Source organism: Amphiprion ocellaris, chromosome 9 (assembly GCF_022539595.1).
Source record: "Amphiprion ocellaris isolate individual 3 ecotype Okinawa chromosome 9, ASM2253959v1, whole genome shotgun sequence".
In the NCBI taxonomy this organism is placed as follows: Eukaryota; Metazoa; Chordata; class Actinopteri; family Pomacentridae; genus Amphiprion; species Amphiprion ocellaris.
This window is the reverse complement of record NC_072774.1, coordinates 9939522-9961140: the sequence shown is the minus strand read 5'-3', so window position 1 is coordinate 9961140 and position 21619 is coordinate 9939522. Positions and strand designations below refer to the sequence as shown.

The window sequence follows — 21619 nt, the reverse complement described above, 5'->3', positions numbered from 1 at the left end:
TCTAATGTGGTTTTCATGTAAAGAAAAAAAATGTAATGAAATGTTGCTGTTCTTTGAATTTCCACAAATAGAACAAAGGTTTCATGAATCAGAGACAGTGTTAAAAGACTATTTAGCTTATGTAGGGCAATCTAATCGAGATCTGACCAGTCTATATGTACTAGTTTTCAATCTGGATCTGGTCTGAAGTGAAAAAAACCTCACCTTTTCACAAATAGAATAGAGGCCATCCAGATGTGAAAGTGGGTTTCAAATAGCAATAACCGTTTACATGCAATGTCTAACACGCTTTTACATTATGAAGATGCAGTGAAAAATAACAGAATTGGTCACAGCACTGCGAGTTGAGTTTCCCTTAACTTTTCCCTTAAGTGTCGATTCAGAAACCAACTTCAGCTTCATAATTAACTCAAAAGACAAAAAGTGGGATTTGTCACGCAGAGGTTTCTCGTTTTTCCTAACATTTTAACCACATTGTGCTTTTCATGAACTCACACACATAACAGAAGCCTTGAAGCGAATATAAACATACATATTAATTAGCTGATTAACACTGCGAGTGGAGGAGATTTGGTTTCCCCGCCCTTAAATGTATAGATGTGCAAAATCTGAGCACCTTCAAGCTTTAAATTACAGCTCAAAGTGACAAATATGTTGAAAGTGATATTTTCAGACAAATGCAGCATCCTCCTGGAAGATGCAACACATGCACGGAGAAGGTTTCAGAGGCCTATAGATGCTTTCTTTCCCCACATCATGACGCGCAGTTGTGCAAAAAGACAGAACCGGCATAGGGAGCAGGAGGTGCAGCCCACAAACCGACTGCAATCATCGACACACACCATCTACATCCTGCTGATCACACTCATCCTTTGTTGTGCACGGAGCAGAGCATCAGTGGGGGGAAAAAATGGAGTTTCAGGTGGCGAAACAGCGGCGGCGATTTCAGCAGAAAAATCACAGTGACCCTCTGGACTGTGCAGAAAACAGGCACATTTGCGCACAGCGTCGCATCGAAAACGCGCTTCTTCTTCTTCTTTTTTTTTTTTACTCTTGCTTGTTTCGCATCGGCCAAGTTGGAGCGCAACTTGCAGGTTATTGTCTGCGGAGAAATCTTCCCTCCTGCAAAACTCACCGCGGCGTGATTCGGCTCGTCCGGGGGGTCAGCGGGACTCCTGCATCCCTCCCGATCCGCTCTCCTCCTCCGCCTCCTCCTTTGAATTTAGTTACAGCCAATTTAAAAATAGCAGCCCGGTCATTTCCTCACCTCACACTTTCCCCCCTCTTCCAGCGCCCGGTCCAAACATTTTTACGCACTTACCGGAAAGCATCCCGAGCCGAGCATCTCGGTACTGGTAGTTCTCGGCGGAGGCTGCAGCTCTCCGGGCAGCGTGGCAAACGCGGCTCCTCTTTGTTTGGCGAAGACTTCAGTACCCAGCAGGCATTGCGGTGCGCTGATTAGGGGGTGGGGAGGGGGGCGGAGGAGCATACCGTTATATTGTCCAGCTTCTCACTGTGAGGATGACTGAGGACTCTGCTCACTCTGCTCTCCCTTTATGAATCATGGAACAAAAAATGCAAGGACAACTCCAGTATACAGATTTTATCCTCTACATGGCACCTTATCTGCCTCGTGTCTTACATTATAATGTTGTGTTAAAATGGTTACCTTTAAAAGTACAGCTGAAAAGTTAAGTTATGTAGTTTTTTGTTTGTTTGTTTCCTCTCATTTCTGCTTTTTTTCTCATTTTAAAATGTGTTCTTTATGTGTTTAATTTGCAATTATGCGAACACTTAAGGTACATTCCACATTTTGCAGAATTTTGAAGTGAAAATGAGTTAATAAAACCCCAAATCACATCAAAAATGAAGCATTCTTCAGTTGCTGTGTCCTATTTCATAAACATATAAGAAACAGAATATAAAGTAATTGGGGCATGTAAAATGATTTGGTACCTTTAAGGCCTATGTCATAATTTTTCCATTCGTGAGTTAGGAATGGTTCACTAGGATCCACACATGTCCACATGCAGCCTAAAATTTGAGAACATTTAGTCATCAGATCAATAGTTGTCATGCTCGGCTGTCTTGTGTATGCATGAAATACATAAATGTGACCTACATATATAAAACCAAGTCCTCCAACAGCAACTACACATCTGTGGAGTCTATAGCAGTTGGTGTGTATGCTTGTACTGGAGTAAAATCAAAGCTTAAGGCAAGTGTTATGCTTTTTTATACAGGTGTACATGTGATGTCATTTCTTTGACCTGCCCAAGACCACGAGAATCTGCACAACCTCCTCCACAGATGTCAATGTGCAACCCAAAATTTGTGTCAATATGGTGAAAATGCAACACGAGCGGTACTGTGCAACAAGCAGAATACGTAGATGCATCCGACTAGACATGCATGGAACGAAGACTCAGGCAGATTAGAAAATGTGCATTACATCAACAACTGTGCAACCATGGGTGTCCACACTTGAGGCTCTTATTGTACTTTCCACATTAGCAGGGGTCTGCAAGGTTTGGCCTGATGTAAATTTCATCATCTTCCCAAATCTGTAAGCATCTGCATGGCTCTGCACATAAGATAAGCTTAAAAACATAAGCACAGAGTACAATGAAATGCAGTTTGGCACATCTGAGCTTGTTAGGAAGCTGGGGTCAGAGCGGGATCAGCCATGGAGCAGATAAGGTTAAGGGCCTTGCTCAAGGGCCCAACAGTGGCAGCCTGACAGTGCTGGGGTTTAAACCTCCAAGCTGACTTCTGACAGATTAGAAAAAGTAATATGATCACAACAACTACACGCCCACATGGGTGCCTTAAGGTGTTTGTGTGTGCATCGACACTGGAGTATAATCAAGACCAATCATGCTTTCCTTGTGGAATAGTACGCATGATGTCAACTTAATCATTCCCCATGTTTGTGAGAGTCCATACTGACCCATCTGCAGACATTCACATACGGCAAAATTTGTGTCCATGCAGCACCGAAGCTACAAGAGCGACAGTGTGTGTGTTCAGCAGCAGTGTGCATCTGTGAAACACAGTTAGACCACAGGACCAGAGTCCTCACTGGGGACTGCAGCAGACTAGAAAAGCAATATAATGCTATGTGTGCTCAGGTGTTTTAAAACACGAGGAGTCACGCTGCTTTCCAGTATTGGATGTTTGTGTCGAGATAGAGATCAGCTTGTGAATCTCCAACAGGAAACCAATACAAGCAGCTCCCTCCTAGAACCTCTGGCTACAACTGATTGGATGAATACATCACTCATCGGCTTTCTGCCCCCAGATTTTGAACTGCTTAGTGGCTCATTTTGAAACTTTCACTTATGAGGAAAATAGATCATCACAAATGTGTTTCTGAAAATATTGGAGTTGAGAAATAAGTCATGCACCTGATTAATTTGGTTTCATTCATTAAAATATTTTTGGGCCTATCCAGAGGTGGTACGTGGCAGCTGCTGGTTTGCATAAAGTAGTCAAGACCTCAACTTTATGCAAATGAGGAGTGTTTAACTTGATGCTCTATTACCCAAAATGTACTGAGTTGCTACCAGAATGCATTGTGTGGCTGCTTACATTGACAAAGGATGGAAAGCGTAGAAACCAACCATACCAGCAACAGCTACACATTTGTGCCGTCCCCTTTAAATGCTTGATGCAACCAGCTGAGAGTTTTCCTGTTCTTGATTTTACTTTTTCAGTCACTGTTCCTTCCAGATCACTTCAAGTTGAGATATTTTTAGGCTGTCTTGCATGCACAGCAGGATCTACCAACACATTTTCAGAGGTCAGTGAGGGTCATTCAAATGTTTTCAGCTTGAGTTTCTTAAATGATAAATTTTGAAGGCTACTTTGGATCATTGCCTTGTGTAGAAATCGGCTTGTTTTCAGTTTCTTGACTGACTGCAATCTTTGTGAATATTTAGTGGAATCCATCCATCCTTCAGTCTGTGTAATGTTCTCGTGCTACTGGCTGCCAGACAACTCAAAACCAGAATATTTCCACCGCCATGATAATCAGTTGGCAGCATGTTCTTTTCATCAAATGTTGTTCCTTTTTTCCTCTCAAATTTACATTTGGTGACTGTGGCTCAGCTTGAATTTGTTTCCAGAGTGACTCTGTTTTATCCAGCTGCTTTGCATACTTCAGATGTTGGCGTCGTGATGAGGATGCAGGTAGGGTTTGCTTCTGATGACTCTCCCATGCAGAAGTTGTTGGTACATCAACACTGCTGCACCACTTTTATTTGACAGTTTTCTTAGAATTCTAGATTTTACTTGGATTTCCAATGATCTCCTTAAAGCTGCATCAGGAAGAAATCTGGAAAAAGCAGAAAAAACAGAAGAACTTGAAAATATACAGCCCCCCTCTCTTCTGAGCTCCTCCTACCAAACGAACAAATGCTTCAAATGCAAAGATTGTCAGGCTAACTTGTTGCTTCACCTGTGGTTCAAATCCCACTCTTCCACTTGAAAGTCCTCCATTTAACCCATTGCACCCCCTTCCTGCCCATCCATGGACTTTGTTGCTATTTATACTATGTCACTTGCTCTGGATGAAAAACTGTGTGATTGGCAAAGCTCTCCCATCATAGGCAAGCTTTTCTAAAGCCTGACAGCAAAGCTAGGCAGAGGTGCAGAAGTCTAATTTCTTCTCAGACCACTTGAATTACAATACAAGGGTAACTTCAAAAGCTCTCAGCCTCACCAGGAAACAAGTGGTGTAAGTCCCATTTGTGCACATTAGTGTATACTATAAAGACTTATATCAATGTCCACAAAAACTCAAATGTTTGATGAAGTCAAAGAAAAAAAGAGAGGAAAGCTTGGACTGGCTGCTGTTGCTCCAGAATAATGCATCTATTCATACAGCACAGGTGGCAGAAGCTGCCACATGTGGCTTTGAACTGTTGCACCATGAACCTGACTCACCCGACCTGGTGCCATCAGGTCGGGTGAGTTTCACAAGGTAGAATCCCCCTTCACCATTTTCAGAGTACTGATGAAGCCATGCATGCTGTTGAGGGGTATTTGGAGGCTCAAATTTGGACCTGCTTCCCCAAGGATATAGCAAAGCTTGGATATTGGTGGACCAAGCACATTGAAGTTAAAGGAGACTATGTTGAAAAATAATTCAGGAGCAATTTTTTCCTGTCACATTGGTCATAATATAAGTCCTATAAGTCCTAAAAAAAAAGTCATAATAAAACTGAATTAAAATGAAGTAGAAGGATTCCTTGCACATGCTGCAATTACAAAATTTTAAATACATATTTCAAGTAAAGTAAGAGTACATAAAAATTTGAATAGGGACTTATTTTACTGTGTGTTTTTGCAGGGTTTGTATTTAACTGTTTTTGCTTCATATAAACTTTTTCAAAAATGCTCAAATTTATGCAAAAGCACAGAATTGCTGATGGCTGTATGGCTGAAATAAGTCATGTTTTTTTGCTCTTTTCAACATAGAGAAGCATAAGGAAACTGATAAACAACAATACTCAGCCTTTTCACATTTCATTGTAAGTCAGAGCAGCAAGTTTTGAAGTGGTTGAGAAACCAGGTAACACTTTTTGCAGTCTAAGTGAAATGATTCTAGTCTGGAGTTTATGGTAGCCAGACGCCATCTGCTGGCCAACTGCAGTGATAACATGCTCTTCCATTGGTTTCATAAGGCAGATTTACCCCAGAACTATAAACACAGAGTTAAACTGCAGCTTGAAGATCTTTTTTGCATGCATCAGCGCAAAATATCAAGGTTAAGTTTGATGCTATGTTGTAAAGGTAGTGGAAAACGTATTAACCCAATAAAAGATAATAAATAGCTTTTATAGCTACTAAAACACCAATACAAGGAAGTATTGGAATCCAAGAGAAAACCCAAACCAATAAAATCTTTTTCCCCTTTTGTTTTATGTCCTTGTGGGTGTTTGATGGCACAAATACAATAGCGCAATATCTGAAATTCTACCTGGTTCAATAGTTTATCAGGTGGCCATAATCCTTAAGTTCCCTAATGTTTGAGATTAGAAACAGTAACAGTTAAGCTCCTGGTACCTGTCATTAAACTATTTCTTTGGATGATAATTTTGTTCTATACTTTTAAAATTACATATGAAATGCCAGTGATGTAATCGTATTCAATATTGTTTGGTAACACAAAAAGATAAATCATATTATATATTAACTTAGATAAGCACAAGAGAAGCTTGGGGCAGGATGATCCTGCATGTGCAGAGAACCTTTAGTCAATATTCACTTTTTATAGCCTGTAAATGTTGCAGAGACTAATGCATCGTTTATCTGTAGCTTGTTATTGTGTTTGTGTACAACGGATGGACAATTTTTGATTAAGCTGAAATAAAATGGACACAATTTGTTTCAGAAAGTTTTAAATATTTCGGTTCTGACACAGTAAAAATGACAATATACAGTTTTGTACTGAACTGTATGTTATTTTGTTTGTGTTTTTTAAAGTATATTTCTCAGTATTTCTTCTTTCAGTTTACATTTATGAGTGGGACAGAATATAACTACCACTAACCAGGACCCTAATGGTAAAATATATTATTAAATGAACACCTTGGTTACTGTGTCAGCAGTCCCTGCTCAGAGGGAATCATTTGGTTTATCGCTGTATTGTCATTGTGTGAAGTGTCATTGTGTTAAAAAGATTAATTAAACAAAAAATAAAGTGTGTAGACACCACAAATGCAACTTTTGGTGGCAGTACTGGATTGATTTACACTGTACAAGTGTACCTAATGAAGTCAACCCAGAGTCCAAATCTGCAATAATAAGTATACATTCAGATTACAACAGAAAGGGCACATTTTGTCAGGTTTGAATTAAGATACCCTTTTGCACTGTGAAATATCTTCAGGGGTATGTTTATCTCCAGAGGCCTAAAACAGCAGATACAGATTTGGCCGGTATCTCAGAGTGAAACAGATACCACTGATAAACTGCCCATAACGTCATAAATGGAGCACTTTCTTTGGAATGGCATCACCAGTGATAACAAGACCTTTTGAAACACTCACTCAAGCAGTGTCATGAAAAAATGGAGTAGAAATTCAAGCATCATGAGTATCATGATAGAGTAGTGACACTGACTGTTTGACCGCTACAATGAGGGGATCTGGTGATTCTGAAACGCCATGGTAGACATTTTGATGGATCCAGTGGATTGGATCCATTTGTCCCCTTAGAGGGAAGCGTCACTGCTAATCAATACAATAGTGATAACCTTTATCCTATATTGAAACCTTTCTATCCAGTTGGGAGTGATCTCTTCTTGGATGACAGTGCATTAATTCATAGAACATGATGGGTCACTGAATGGCTTGATGAAAATGATGCATCATATGCTTTGACCTTTGCAGTCACCAGATCTCAACCCAACTGAACACGATAGATTTTGGACCAATGACAGTGCTCTTTGCCACCATTATCAATACACCAAATGAAGAAATATTTATTGGATATTATTAGGAAAGTAAAGTTCCTGAAGTTTGAAGAATTGATGCCCAGGTACTCTAAAGCTCGTTGTGGCCCAACATCATACAAGACAATTAATGGCTGTATATTTCTATCTGTCTTGAAAAAACATAAATGCACTATGTAAGATTTCAGTAGATTGAATTGATTCTTTTTTACATAGGGGAATACATAGCTGTTGTTCCATCGCATGGCAGCTCTGCAACAGAATAGATGTGATGAAACAACTCAATATGTTGGAAATGATAAAAGAAATCTATGTAGATTCTCAGTGATCCAGGAGACCCATAACTGTACATTGGAAAGACTAAACAGCTGCTTAACAAACGGATGGCTCAACACAGGAGAGTCAGCTCCTCAGGACAAGACTCAGCAGTCCACCTACATCTGAAGAATGAAAAACACTCCTTTGAGGACAGCAATGTCCACATTTTGGACAGAGAGGACAGATGGTTTGAGAGCGGAATAAAGGAAGCCATCTATGTCAAATTGGAACAGCCATCTTAGAAGAGAGGAGGGGGTTTGCAACATCACTTATCAAGCACCTATAACACAGTGATCAGGTCTCTCCCCAGAAAGTTTCACCAGCCTTAATATCTTGAGTCACTGCTGACTTGGCAGATTCACAACCTTTGTTGTGCTAACTGGCACAACAAAGGATTATAAGAAATCTAAGATGAGTGAAAACCACACGAATAAATTTTAAGGATGATGTTTACATATAGGAAAAGCCCATGTGGGTTGGTTAGACATTGAGATTTTTGAAATCGATGGCCTGTATGTGAAGTGTGAAAAGAAGCTTTGAGAAGGATGTTGTGTGAGCCTTCGGTGCATCATTGGTAGGAGGCCTTACTTTCAGGTCACAACATGCACCGAGAACAAAGACTTTACAGGATTTGAATGTAAATAAAAGCCTGCCAAGATGATCAGGCACAATGGTGGGGATGCAGCTCATGACAGGAGGCGAGAATCAGGTGATAATTAAACTTTGGGAAGATCTATGATGCACTTTGGGCAGCATAAAGAATCTTATTTAAGCTGATGCTTCCTGTGACAACTTTCGTTGACCTCAAGACCACCTCAGTTTGTTGCAGGCGAGTCTTTGTGGCATACAATCGATCTACAATTGAACTGAAGATCATGGACTCTACGCTAACTTCCTTTTTTTCTTAACTGGGTTCAGGTTGCCAAATTAGAAATTCATCACAATATATATAGTTGTTTTTAGTAACAGCTCCCTCACTATAAAGGATTATATCATCCATCCCTCTGTCCTACTTTGTTGACCATTCCTCTTTGTTAACTCTGACAAACATCTTCGTACCACACAGTGCAGCGCAGTATGGAATTTTCCCAGATGATTTAAGCAGTTCCGATGTTAACATGAACAGGAGAGACAGCTGTCTCAGCCCACACATGGAAACTCGATCTTGTGCCCTGGTGGTAAAGAATCATTGCAATGCACAGCGGAGGGTAAAACACACACTTGTTTTTTGCTGTAAGGGTTAGTTTTTGGACTGTGAGATCCGCTGTACAGCCTTTCTGCAAAACAACCCCCATGGTAAAGTCTCCAGCAACAGTTGTGTGTTTGTGCATGTTGTATGTATGTGTATGTGGGTGAAACACTGGGCTGTTGCTGCGCTGTGCATTCTCTGGGAACAGCTGTGGAATATTTGACCACATCAGGGTTGTTCAGCATCAAATCCAGGAACCTAGTCTGACATGTCTGCTGATGAATGGGGTGCTTACGAATGTATATGGAGGCCTAATAGGTTGCACTCCTGTACTATAACAAATGCTCATAAATACAGTAGCAGGCCACATTTGACTTATGATGACCAGCAGGAGTACTTCTTAAAGGCACATTATTATTTTACAGCGTTAACATATGAGCATAACTTTCTTGATTTACTGCAGTGCTCCGTTCACTCAGCTGAAAAGATGTACGATACAGAGGGCTATTTTAGGAGAGGGAACATGCTGTTTCCAATCCTGATCAATGCCAGTTGGCTGTGACCCAAAAATGCCTGTGGAGTTAAACAGAACGCAATGCACTAAAGCATTTAAGGAATGTTTACAGAGTGAGTAGAATCAGCATGGCTTCCGTGTTATGTGATGTGACCATTGGCAGATAAATGTACCACCGGGGTCATTGGGGGTACACTAAATGAATCTCTCAGAGAGTTTTAGTGCTTTTCATTCATATGAATGAATGAGATTGTAACTTAATAGTACATCTATGCTACACATGTATGAAGTCAACCTTAAGGCATATAAATATATCAGTTACATGAGTGATATCTGGAGAGCAGTCAGGTTAAACTTCTCTGTGTTAATATTAGGAACTACACCAGTGATATTAGCAGCAGTAGAGAGGTTAAACCCAAAGTCATGACTTTAGAGAGCACACGGTTTCCCCCGACACAGACTGTACTGTACCTGCAAAGGAAGACATGGTATTTATGGAAAGATTTTCTTCCGAATAAATATTGAGTTATGACTTCATGTTTCATATATGCAATATCGGCATCTCGTGATAAGATTACAGAGAGACAGGGAATTCATCAGGGGAAAATTACACCTTTCAGTGTTGGTTATATAACTGCTCTAAGTCACAATGTACAAAATTCAGCTTTGTTTTGATTTTTTTTGTCATTATTTATCCAAATGGAAAAGACATCGAAATGTGTTAAATGGATTACAGAAAGCAGCAGCCTGGAGAGAGTATTTGGCCTCTTTTGTGAAATAAAAATGAAAATTTTTTAAGAAGTACAAAAGTCTCAACATATGTGACCTGGGGACATTGCAATCATGGCATGTAGCTCAACCACTTGACCACCAGGATGTCCCAGATGAATTAATAAAGTATTTAATAAATCCTTACTATGACATTCCAAAAACACTTCTTACACGGCATAAGTGATTTTATTTTTGTTGACAGAATCATGTATATCCTTAAATGAAATGTTTGGCAACTCCGTAAAGAATCTGAATCATCCTGGGTCAACCTGAACAATGACGTGGAAAGTAAAGCTGTTAAAAAAAGAATTTTTTTGATTGTAAAGCTATGAATGTTCATATCTTAGATATCTCTTCGATGATCCCTTTTTATGCTGTGTTGTAAAGTAAACCCTTCTCATCTTGTAGCAGATCATTTCAATTTAATTATAATTTTAAAGCAGCAGCATCATGCTGTAATGTGTGCCAGCAGTTTCTTCTGTTTTTAAGTCTGGTATTACATATTCTACAGTTTCACTGAGCAGATGCTTTTGTCCAAAGCGACATACATCTGAGAGTAGATACAACACAAGCGAGGCAAATAAAATGTATTTGTATAGCACAATTCATACACAAGGCAATTCAAGGTATTTTGCAATGGCAAAGAAATACATTCAGAAAAATCTTTTAAAAGTAGACATACATTAAAATTATAGAAATAAAACATAAAAGTAGTTTTTAATATCTTAAAAGTGCATTAAAAGACAAGAAAATAGACTGAGCATCTAAGAGAAAGCGTCAGTAAACAATATAGGTTTCAGGTCTGATTTAAAAGATCCAACAGTTTGAGCAGACCTCAGGTGTTCCACAGGTGAAGAGCATAATAGCTGAGGATCTAGTCAGGAGAAAACAACCTGGATAAGTGCCATAAAGCAAGTTCAAGTATGATAATAGGACCATGGTGCCTTCAGGCAGTCAGGCAGTGCAGATGTAATTGGAATTTTTTTTTTTTTTTTTTTGCTTTCTATTAAGTGCAAAAAATGTTTAGTGAAGAACAGGATTTTTAGTCTTTAAGACTGAGAGAGACTCTGCAGATTGAACAGAGATTGGTAACTCGTTCCACCACCGGAGAACCACAGAGGACAAGAGTCCATCTCTTGACCGGCCCTGTTGTGGTGGTTGTATCAGGTGCCTTTTGTTAGCTGAGCATAGTGAGCAGTAAGGGAGTGTCGACTTGAGTGAGAGAGTTCAGGTTGGACGGGGCTGTTGTCATTGTAGTTTTGAATGCAAGTGTATTATCTGTTTATTTTTTCTTCAGCAGGGCAACTAAAAGCAATAATGTTTAACCTTTACTCCTCACAGACCAACACTATAGTCACACAAAGTATATAAAAGAACCAAACAACACAAGAGATAGCAACAGAAGAAGAGGCGCAAGTTTGTTTGGACAGGGAAGAGGACTTCATGTTTTGAGTACTGTACTTGCAATACACCCATGATAATCAACAGGTGATAATAAAGATAGTTGTGGTTGAATGGAGCCCATCCCAGATGACTTAGGATGAAGGGAGGGTACACCTGGACAGGTTTCCAGCCAATCACAGGGCCACACACAGAGACAAACAAGCACAACCACATTAAGCACACCCACATTCACACCTACAGACAATTTAGAATCACCTGTTAACCTCAGCATGTTTTTGGACTGTGGGAGGAAACACCTGGTGAGAACATGCAAACACCAGACAGAATGACCCACGGTCGAGAATTGAACCCAGGACCTTCTGGCTGTGAGGCGACAGTGTTAACCACTTCAACACTGTGCCACCCCAGTTAAACAAATGGGACATAATTTTTCATCCTTCTAATTGTTGCAAGGAGGGTTCTAGGTTGCCTTGCACGGCATGAGGAAAACAAAGATCATGCTAGTGAACAAAATGCACTTGTAAATTGGAAGCTGTATTCATTTGCATTAAAAAACTAAAAAAATCAAACAGCACATTTCCAAAAGGAATAGCAATAAGAACAAAAACCTTACTTGAAAACGTCCACAAATTGCATTCAGCAGTCAGGAGTGCTGCTTTGTCCTGCTTTCTGAACAACACCATTCCCTCTCTTCTCTCCCAGTATCCTGTTACATGTAGGGAAAGGGGCTGCCTCTTCAGTTTAAACTAACCAACCAGGATATATCACTGATCAAATCACATGTGAGATCCCACCTACCCAGTGAACCTGACAAAAGAGCTTCTATGGAGCTGTGCCCCTTCTCTAACCTCCAGGACAAGATGGCCTTTGCAGGAAGAAAGTCAGATGATGACTTCTGCAGCTTTATGGTTTTTTTAAACAGGCTGGTCATTTTAATTAGGCAAGAAAATGCAACTTTAAAAAATTTTCCCTGTAGCCACTCAACTAAACAGAAAAACAAAGTAGTCCTCCTCTCTACACAAAAGATCTGCATGTGGTCTGGCAATGAGCTCATGCTTCCTAACAGTAATTTATTTATTAGAATTAGTGAAACTTTGCTCTCAGTAGTATCTTGTGCAGCCACAAAATGTTTCTGGTAACTGTTGATCAATCCTGTACATGACTTGGAGAAATTTTAGTCCATTCCTTCGTACATACTACCTCAAATGAACTGCTTGCTTCAGGTGGTTCCACAATATTTCTCCTGAATTTAGGTCAAGACTTTGATTTGTCCTTTCCAAAACATGTCCTTATTCTTCTTTAACTGTTGTTTGGTAGAACAACTTGCGTGCTCAGGGTGGTCGTATTGCTGCATCACCCACTTTCCACTGAGATCCAGTTCACAAACAGATGTCTAGATATTGTCAAGACATTGTTCTTTAGAGTTCACTGGTAAAATTTAGAATTTATTGTTCCAGCAATGGTGGTGAGCCATTCTGGCCCAGATGCAGGAAAACAAACCCACACCATGATGCCATCAACCACCACATGCCTTACAGATAGGTCAGTTTCTTCTGCTAGTTCAGTGCTTTTCTTTTTTCATATATACCGCTTCTCATTTCAACCATAGTTATATTTTAATCTTGTCAACATTTTCTTCAACAGCTTCTTTATCAAACTGCTGACAGGCAGCAATGTTCTTCATTAGTAAAATCGTAGGTTATGAATGCTTGAAGCCCACCAGGGTCCCAAATCCTAAAAGAAAAACCTCAGAAAAGTATTTTAAAAAAATCTCAAAACTCACAAAAAAAATGTTTAAATTCTCAGGAAAGCTAGCCTTGTACTGTACTTGAGGAGGGAACTGTATTGTTGTGGTGATTTATAATTGATGTTCACCTTACCTCTTTGTGTTGCTTAATGTTATCTACTTAAGCTGTAATTTGGGGGGATTTTCTTCATTGCAGTTGCAGGTCATTCTACACATGCAACCTACATGTCTAGGTTTTTTTGAGAATGTGCTTTAGGCCCTTGGTGGGCTTTATATACAAGGATTTTCCAGTGCTGTTTAAAAAGGCTTTGGCATGTGTTTATGATTCTTTGTTATTTAAAACTGTGATTCAGTGGAATGTTTTGTAATTCATGCCTCCCTATGGTATATGAATAATGTTCATTGGTGGAGTTACAGCCACTCCCTGTTTTAGATGGCTTCTCTTTGTACCAAACCATTTGCTCAATGAAGGTGTAGTACCGAAACATCACTAGTGAATATATCTTTGCAAATTATACAGTGTGCAGGAGTCTTTTTGAAACCTTTGGACTCATGAATGTCAACATTAATCAATAGGAGAGAGGACTTTCGATATCCAACCCATTATGACCTTGCAGATTTTTACAGGCCTTTCTCTTGGAAGGATCTTTGTCAATCAACCACTCCTGGGGAGGACAACGCTGGTTTTGATTCTACCTTCATTTGTATAAAGTCTGTCTTACTGCAGACTGGTGGAGTTCAAACATTCAGTGAAGTTTTTTTTCCAACCTTATGAGCATCAAGTCTTTGATAGATCTCTTATATTTGTGCCATGATCCACAAACATGTGTTGTGACGATCAGACTTTCATAGATCAAGTTCCATTAAATAAAACAGGTGCCCACTCACCTGATTGTCATCTCTTTGATTCAAAATACCTGATGATAATTTCACCTTCAAATTACCTGCTCATCCTTGGGATTCACATGCTTTTCCCACTCACAGATGTGTAACATTGCATCCTTAACCTTAATGCACAAATGACCATGCTTTTTCATAAAGTGTTTAATTGGGTTCTTTTTATCTACCATCAGAACTTGCATGAATGTCTGATCATATTTTTGGTCATATTGATTCATTCACACCAGTCTTTCTACTATTGCTTTTAATAGTTTTTTATCCAAGAAAATGGGTGGCATTGTTACAGTTTCTGAATTAATGTCTGTTTTGCCAATATAAACTGTTAACCAAGCAGACTTTAAGAGTCCTTTGCCTTTTTATACAGCCTTAAATGTTTCTTCTCTGAGAGGGAAGACAATAGGTGCTACTAATAACAGTAACAGTGGTTCATCTCTCTCTGCAACAATTCAACAAACATCACAGGAAAAAAAGAATTGAATATGACAGCGAGTTATCTGTCTTTATTCAAAAGTTGCAGTGACATATTTTTACTGTTGACAACTTCACTGTCTCACCAGCTTTTTTTCTTAGACAGACCTTTTTTTTTAACACATTTGGCTCACACACAGCAATAATGCCATTTATCTGTAGACAGCGAACATATATCCAATAGTCACTCTCTTTTAGTTTTGTGTTTTGTCTCCACACTATCTCCTGTGGAAGAATTATTTTGCTACCAAATGTTCCACCATGTTCACCAGCTCTAGTGTGCTGTTTGGTGCTGGTGCAGGCAGTGTACATAGACGTTTTAGAAAAAATGTTGCCACTGAAAACAGCTGTCTGTTCAGGTTATGAGAGTGGTGAGAGTGACGCAAAGCACTAAAGTTGCAGCTGAGCTGAGCAGTCAGCTGAGAATTACTATACAGCTCCATAAAGTAAAGGGGAGAGGCAGGTTCCACTGATAATCCTTCGTGGGGTTATGTCTGGTTCATTTCCCAAGAACTGTTTTCACATAGAGATAATAATAAAAAAAAAAACCCACAGATCATCATAATAATATCCTGAGAAAATATAATATCCTCAAGTTTGATGACTTTTTATTTTATTCTGATGTGGTGCAGAGAATCTACAGGAGGTGACCGCAGGAATATCGTTTTTCGTCTCTCCTTTCTAGGTTTAAGTAGTTCGGAAGCGGAATCCATATCAAAAAAACTTTGCAGTATCTAGCTTCAACAAAAATATCCCCACCAATCATAGTTTTGAATTTATAATACTGATTCAATTTATCATCTTGTGTGTGTTTTACATTGTGTAATTGTTGTTCTGTGGTTGTTTTTTGTCTTTCAGCTTAGGAACAACAGGTTTATAAAGTAAATCTGTTGCTACCTATCACTGGGAAAATTGCTTATAATTGCTAATAATGCCACAAAAACACTTTCAAATAAATACATATCTTGATACATACTTGATTTACTAAACTTAACGCATACCTGGGATTATTTGTAAGACAGAAACCTGATGAAGATGCATTATTGAGATGAGACAACTGCAGTAATATTGCTTTTATCTCATGTAGAATTGTGCAAACAATGCAAGGTTGTGAGACCAGTATTTTTAAATTACTAGAATACTGAATCCAGTGCAGCTCACACACATGTTTAGTGTTTTTGTGGTGTTTAGAAGAAATTAGACCACATTTTTACACTTACATTGCAATTTCAACATATAATCTAAAGACAAAAAAAACACTCATATTCAACTCACATCTCGGTTTTGAGGCTTACGTTAGAAGCATAACTGCATTTATCATTTAAAGAACGTTGCTTGTGTGCGACCATTTCTGTATATTGTCAGGCAAGTAGAAGTTTTAACTACCTGTAGGCTTGTAATGCTCTGTTATCTGCCCTCCTCAAGAAGAATTAATCTCAGTTGCAACTGCTTGTGTTGACAGAGGAAGAGAACACATTATACCAGTTTAAATGAGACTGCGGTGGTTGCCTGCCTGCTTTGGAATTGATTTTAAGATCCTTTTCTTGGTTTATAAAACTCTTAATTGTCCTACTTGTTTATTTGATTTACTTTTATCCCTTGAACCGTAGAGTGTTCTAGTTGTGTCCTTTTAATTAAACCCAAAGCCAGGACAAAAACCCACAATGAGGAAGTGTTTTGTTATTATGGTCTCTAGAGCAACATTCCTGAAGGCCTGAGGGCAGCAGAGAGTGTTGATATTTTTAACAGCAGGATCTACCTGTTTAATATGGCTTTCAATAGACCTTATTGATTTTTTTTTTTTTTAACATTTATTTATTCATTTTTAAAATTTGTCTCTATATTGATACATTTTAGTGTGTTTTATCTGCCTTTTAACAGTTTACTTCACTGTTATTTCCATTTTCCAACTTGCCCTACTTCTGGTGTTTCCTCATTGCATTTATTTGCATTTATGACAGTATTCACTTATTTATGTACATCCTCAGGCCCTTGTTTTATTGAGTCCTTTATTTAAAACATATTGTTTACAGGAGGATTGGGTGGGGATTGTTTTTCGCTGTTTGCTCCTGTTTGTCCCAGAAAACACTTTATGCTACAGCCCACATTTATGACAAGTGCTATACAAATAAAGTCTGGTTAATTCATTGACATTTTTATCAATTTGACGGACAACTGCAATTGTGCAACAAAGATAAAAGCAATATTTAAAAATATGTGCTTGATCATTGGACACGGCTTAAACAGGCTCTACACAGAATCACTCACTGAACTGGTAACAGTTACAAAGTGTTGCTGGAAACCAGTAAACTTCATCCATCCATCTGTGGTGGCGACAGTCAGTTGGTTCACTGGTGTCTCTCCAGTTCCAGCACCATGGACAGAGTTTTCCACTGCGGCAGCTGGAGGTTTTCTCAAAGCAGAGCTGATGGAGTCAAATTCCCTCTTGTCAGTTAATCTTTAATCAGCATTTCAGTGTTTTCTTGTATATGATCTTTATCGCTCTACAGTCTAGTCAATACTTGTGTTTATTACTATTGTTCTTCGCAACTGGGACAAGGAAATATCTCAGTTTGAAATGAATCACCACAACATCAATCCGCAGTGACAGCATAAAGGCTTCCTGTCATTTCCTTCTAACTCGTCTTTGGAACCGAGTGTTTTCAGGGTTGCTGTGCAAGATACAGATGACCGTTTAGTTCCGGATGCTGATGGTGGCGTAGCAGATGAAGTTTTGCAGAACTCCGTGGATGCGGGGAGCCTATTTATGATGCAGCCTGAAGCCTCACTGTGGCTCTGCTCAGGCCTGTTTGGGAAAGATGGCTGCAGGGGGTCTCCTCAGAAAAAGCAGAAATGCGACTCAGTCAAACAGAAAAACTCCCAAAATTAAATGCACATGCTATTGCTCATCAGTGTTATTTAATTAGACAGCAAAAGCAGGTCAAATCGCTTTATTCTTTAAATGACGTTTCCTTCTTGCATGTTCAGGTTTGCATGGACCGTATGTACTGTAAAAGGGTGACGGTGCTCTTTTGTACCTCCCCTCTCACCCCCTCCAGTTACAAAACACTGCATTCTTTCCACAGATCCTTATGATAACACAGGCCGCACCGCCCTTTGAATAGCAGGTAAACGCCTTTATTGATGTGAGCCGAGAATTCCTGAACCATTCATCCACGTCAGGCCTCCTCTTAGAAGTCAGAAATGTGTTTGCTACTCGCACAACTGAATCACACATGCTGCCCGGGAGGGTTTATTTTGCCTGAAATTAGACTTTACGTACGATTTCTTTCACAGTAGTCACTTTATTTGCTTTGCTAAAGCAAACAGAGGAGGTTATAAATTTGCAAATATGACACAAAAAGAAGATGTCGGTCTGAAAACACAATTTTTCGAGATCGTAATCAACAGTTGATTTCTACTGATGCTCCTATGATTACCATGACTTGGATGACTGAGAATCCACACAAACATCATTTTTAGGGCTTTTTTTGCCTTTATTGTAGGCACAGCTTGACTAGACAGGCTACCTGAAACTAGATTTATAATTTACATTCAAAAACTACAAAAACAGACTTATATTTCAAATTTATTTCCTTTTGCAAGCAAAATTCCATGACACAGAGACACTATTTTCAGTAATTTTCAATCAAAATCCTTTAGGTATCCCATAACAAAAGTAATATTTATAAATAACTCTATGATCTATAATATATAAGTGACAAATGCAAAATACAAGGCAACAAACAAACAATAAATATGATATGTAAGCCAGAAATTCCTGTACTTGCATGTACAGTATGCATGTCCTTTCCATGGCTTTTCTCAGTGCTTGTCTGGCCTTATTATTATTAGATTTGCACAGTGACACAGAGACAATTGCGCTTTAAAACCAGACAGCCTGAGTCAAACAGAACTTGATAGTAGCTCCTATCAATTCTCATCCTCCACATCTGTTTCCATCATGCATCTGCAGGACTCTGTCGCATTTTTCGCCCTCTCTGTCATCGCGGGTACAAACAGACACCTTTGTGGCACTTTGGCCTTCCTGCATTGGATGCGTCTCTCAGCAGCCCTTTGTTTCCCTCCTCTCTATAAATGGAGGGTCATTTTTTCAGGTGCTCGCTGCTCTCTTTCACTCTCACTGCCTCAGCACTCTCTTTAGCGAGTGATCTTCCTTTGAGCTCCAGAAGACTCATCTCTGCCTGAATCAGGGGCCTCTGGAGCTTTCTTGACTGTAGCTCTGCACGGGGACAAAAAGTCAGTCACTAAATGTAGCCAAAATTTAAGTCAAACTGTCCTCATTGTTTTATTTAGCATTTTTTCAAAGCTCACCTCAGGATGTCGAGTATGTGGAGCTGCTGTCTCTTCACAGATTTGCCTTCGGAGCTGCAAACAAGGAAACAACAGAGTTAACCAACCTGACCCCCAACTTTGAAACACACTTTATGTTCCTGTTTGCTACTTTAAAATACTTTATTGATGCTCCTGTAGCTGTTTGCATGGCAACATCTAATTCTTTTTAACAATCTCAGTAACCTAAAAAACAGATCTTATCTTTACGGGGCTCACTAAGCATTTTATGTTGCGACCAGATCAGCAGATTTCATTGCTTGTTCTCACGTGTTGCCTACTGTCTTTGGTTCTACATATTACTTAGTTAACTTTTCACTCCCTCCACCAGCCTCCTACACATCTCACTCCTCAGAGCCAATGAAAAAACAACCTGTGCCAACTTTTGATTTATTCCAGTCCCTCAGGCCCTCAGCTGTATTATTTTGGTGATCACACCCTCACTGGCACACTAACAACACATTTAGGCTAATAATAGCAGCAGCTATTCCCTTACACTCCTCCACTCACTGCCCTCCTTCAAGAAAGATAACACCTGCCTCTACAAACAGAACTTCTGAGACTTTAACTGTTTTGGTTGGAGGAGATGCTCACCTGAGATGGCAGAAGGTGGTGCAGGTTTGATCGTCGGGGTTGGCACAGGCGCAACGGCTGGTGGACCTTCTGCTTCGAGACAAAGCACTGCCAAGGCCATAAACTGTTGTCTTGCTGCAGAGGGAGGAAGGTAAAGTCATGATTTAAACACTCTGCAGACTTTGCTCTTTGATACTTGGCCACTGCGCATTTAATTGCACGGTGATAGCGGGATGATTCTGCAGCTTCTGGGCTCATAATGAGATGCTCGGTGTTGCAATCCAGCTCAATCTCACTAACTGATAACACTGCAGTTCCACATGTGTCAAAACATCTTTGTTTCCCTTCATGCTCACCTGGGTGTATTGACCCAGATGATATCCAGGTGGCAGAAGTAGTGGCACTCAGAGTCCAGGAGGTTGCTGCAGGCACAGCGTTTGGTCCTCACTTTGTGTGCTGGGACACCATCAGTGACCTCCACTTCCAGCTGTTTCGTCACCGGAAGACCCAAACCTGGTCAGAGTCAAAGAGTCAGTCAGTAACAGCAAAACAAACACAGCATCAATTTCAGCCACATGTCACTATCTGACGTGTGTTTTTCAAAGTAATAGCACAGACAGATGTGTTACACTAAATTATATATTTGCATTTTCTTCACAAATTCAATTTTTTTTTCTACAACACCGAGCGCATCAACAAATAAACAATAAAATAATCGGGATTTCTTGGCTATGACATGCTAAAATCCACAAAAGTCACAAACATCATCATTGTTTCAAATGCAAAACTTTCATAATATGTCACTATCATTGCTGCCTTTCATTTCCAAACTGTATGTCAACACAACAGTAAAAAAAAAAAAAACCTTTGAAAGCTAAACTGAACTACTGTTTGATAAATGGATCCTAGTATGTTTCACAAGCTTTTTGCCAAAACATGTATGTGCACCAACATGCAGCGATCATTGCTTCTGTGTGCACAGTGTGACTGAGATTAATGCCAGAGTACGTATGGGAGTCACAGTCTCCAAAGCAGCCTCACAAAACACTCTTTTAGCTGAAATACAGATGATCGTGGCTGCTGATGAACTTCCAGCTCAACCTATGCACATCCTACTAAAGCAGGATCCCTGTTTTTTTAAGATGCATTTTTAAAAATAGACTCACCATCCTGCATTGAAGCCCAAATTGTGACGAGGAGAAGAATGCTGCTCTGAGTAGTCATGGCTGATATCTGAAGGATGGAGCTCTGCATGGAGGATCTTCTATGTATCCAGTTACAGAGGTGTGTTTAATGTGCTGCTGTGGTTTTGCCTGGAGGTGCCTGAACTCTGTTACTTCTTATATACTGCTCCTCTCCTCCTGTGATGTCATGGCAAAAAGCTCCACCCACTTTCTGGTTGTGGTGGAGCCACAGTGGGCGACCCACAGTGGGCGACCCCAGGGTGTTCAAACCTGGAACACATTCCACGAATATCTGCTGCTTTGTTGCTTCCCTGTGTGGCAGAGAAATGTTATTCATGAGCTTTACATGTGGCTTCAGGGGCGGAAGAAAGAGATGGAGGAAGACATGATTTTTGGAGAAGGATTAGAGAAAATAATACACTAAAACAGATACATGGATCCTGATATGGGACAATGGAGCATGGTGACCTCTGGAAACACATGTGGGAAGAGACCAGAGGGAAATGTAGCGATATGATGGCATGCAATGGAGGTTTCTCCACTGGAACAAATGATAAATAAAGGTTATTCCCTGATATTTAGATCCAGATATTCAAATCACACCTGCAGAGGCTTTTTGTTTGCAAATTCCAAAACTAACTTGTGAAGCTCCTGATACAAAGACTGGCACGAATTTCAGAGACAGTCGTGACCTTTTACTGTGTCCAATTCTGAATTTTCTTTGAATGATTGGTGTTTT

The 21619-nt window shown here is 39.7% G+C and overlaps 2 protein-coding genes across 4 annotated transcripts in view; both read right to left on the bottom strand.

Moving 5' to 3' along the window:
- Positions 1-1355, bottom strand: part of phactr4b (phosphatase and actin regulator 4b) — a 35629-nt gene extending 34274 nt beyond the window's left edge. The window contains exon 1 of one of the 3 annotated variants that reach the window (XM_035946267.2): positions 1322-1355. The gene's annotated coding sequence lies outside the window, so the exon portion shown is untranslated. Of the gene's footprint in view, positions 1-1135; positions 1299-1321 lie in introns of those variants that run through there. The other 2 variants (XM_023265910.3, XM_055013826.1) reach the window with 2 other exon arrangements.
- Positions 1356-18346: 16991 nt separating this feature from the next.
- Positions 18347-21175, bottom strand: LOC111565721 (endothelin-2). Its single transcript, XM_035946265.2, has 5 exons — positions 20863-21175; positions 20053-20209; positions 19718-19831; positions 19106-19159; positions 18347-19013 (listed from the first exon to the last, which is right to left on the bottom strand). The coding sequence occupies exons 1-5, from the start codon at positions 20948-20950 to the stop codon at positions 18932-18934; spliced, it is 495 nt and encodes a 164-aa protein (XP_035802158.2). The 5' UTR covers positions 20951-21175; the 3' UTR covers positions 18347-18931.
- Between the last annotated feature and the right edge of the window lie 444 nt (positions 21176-21619).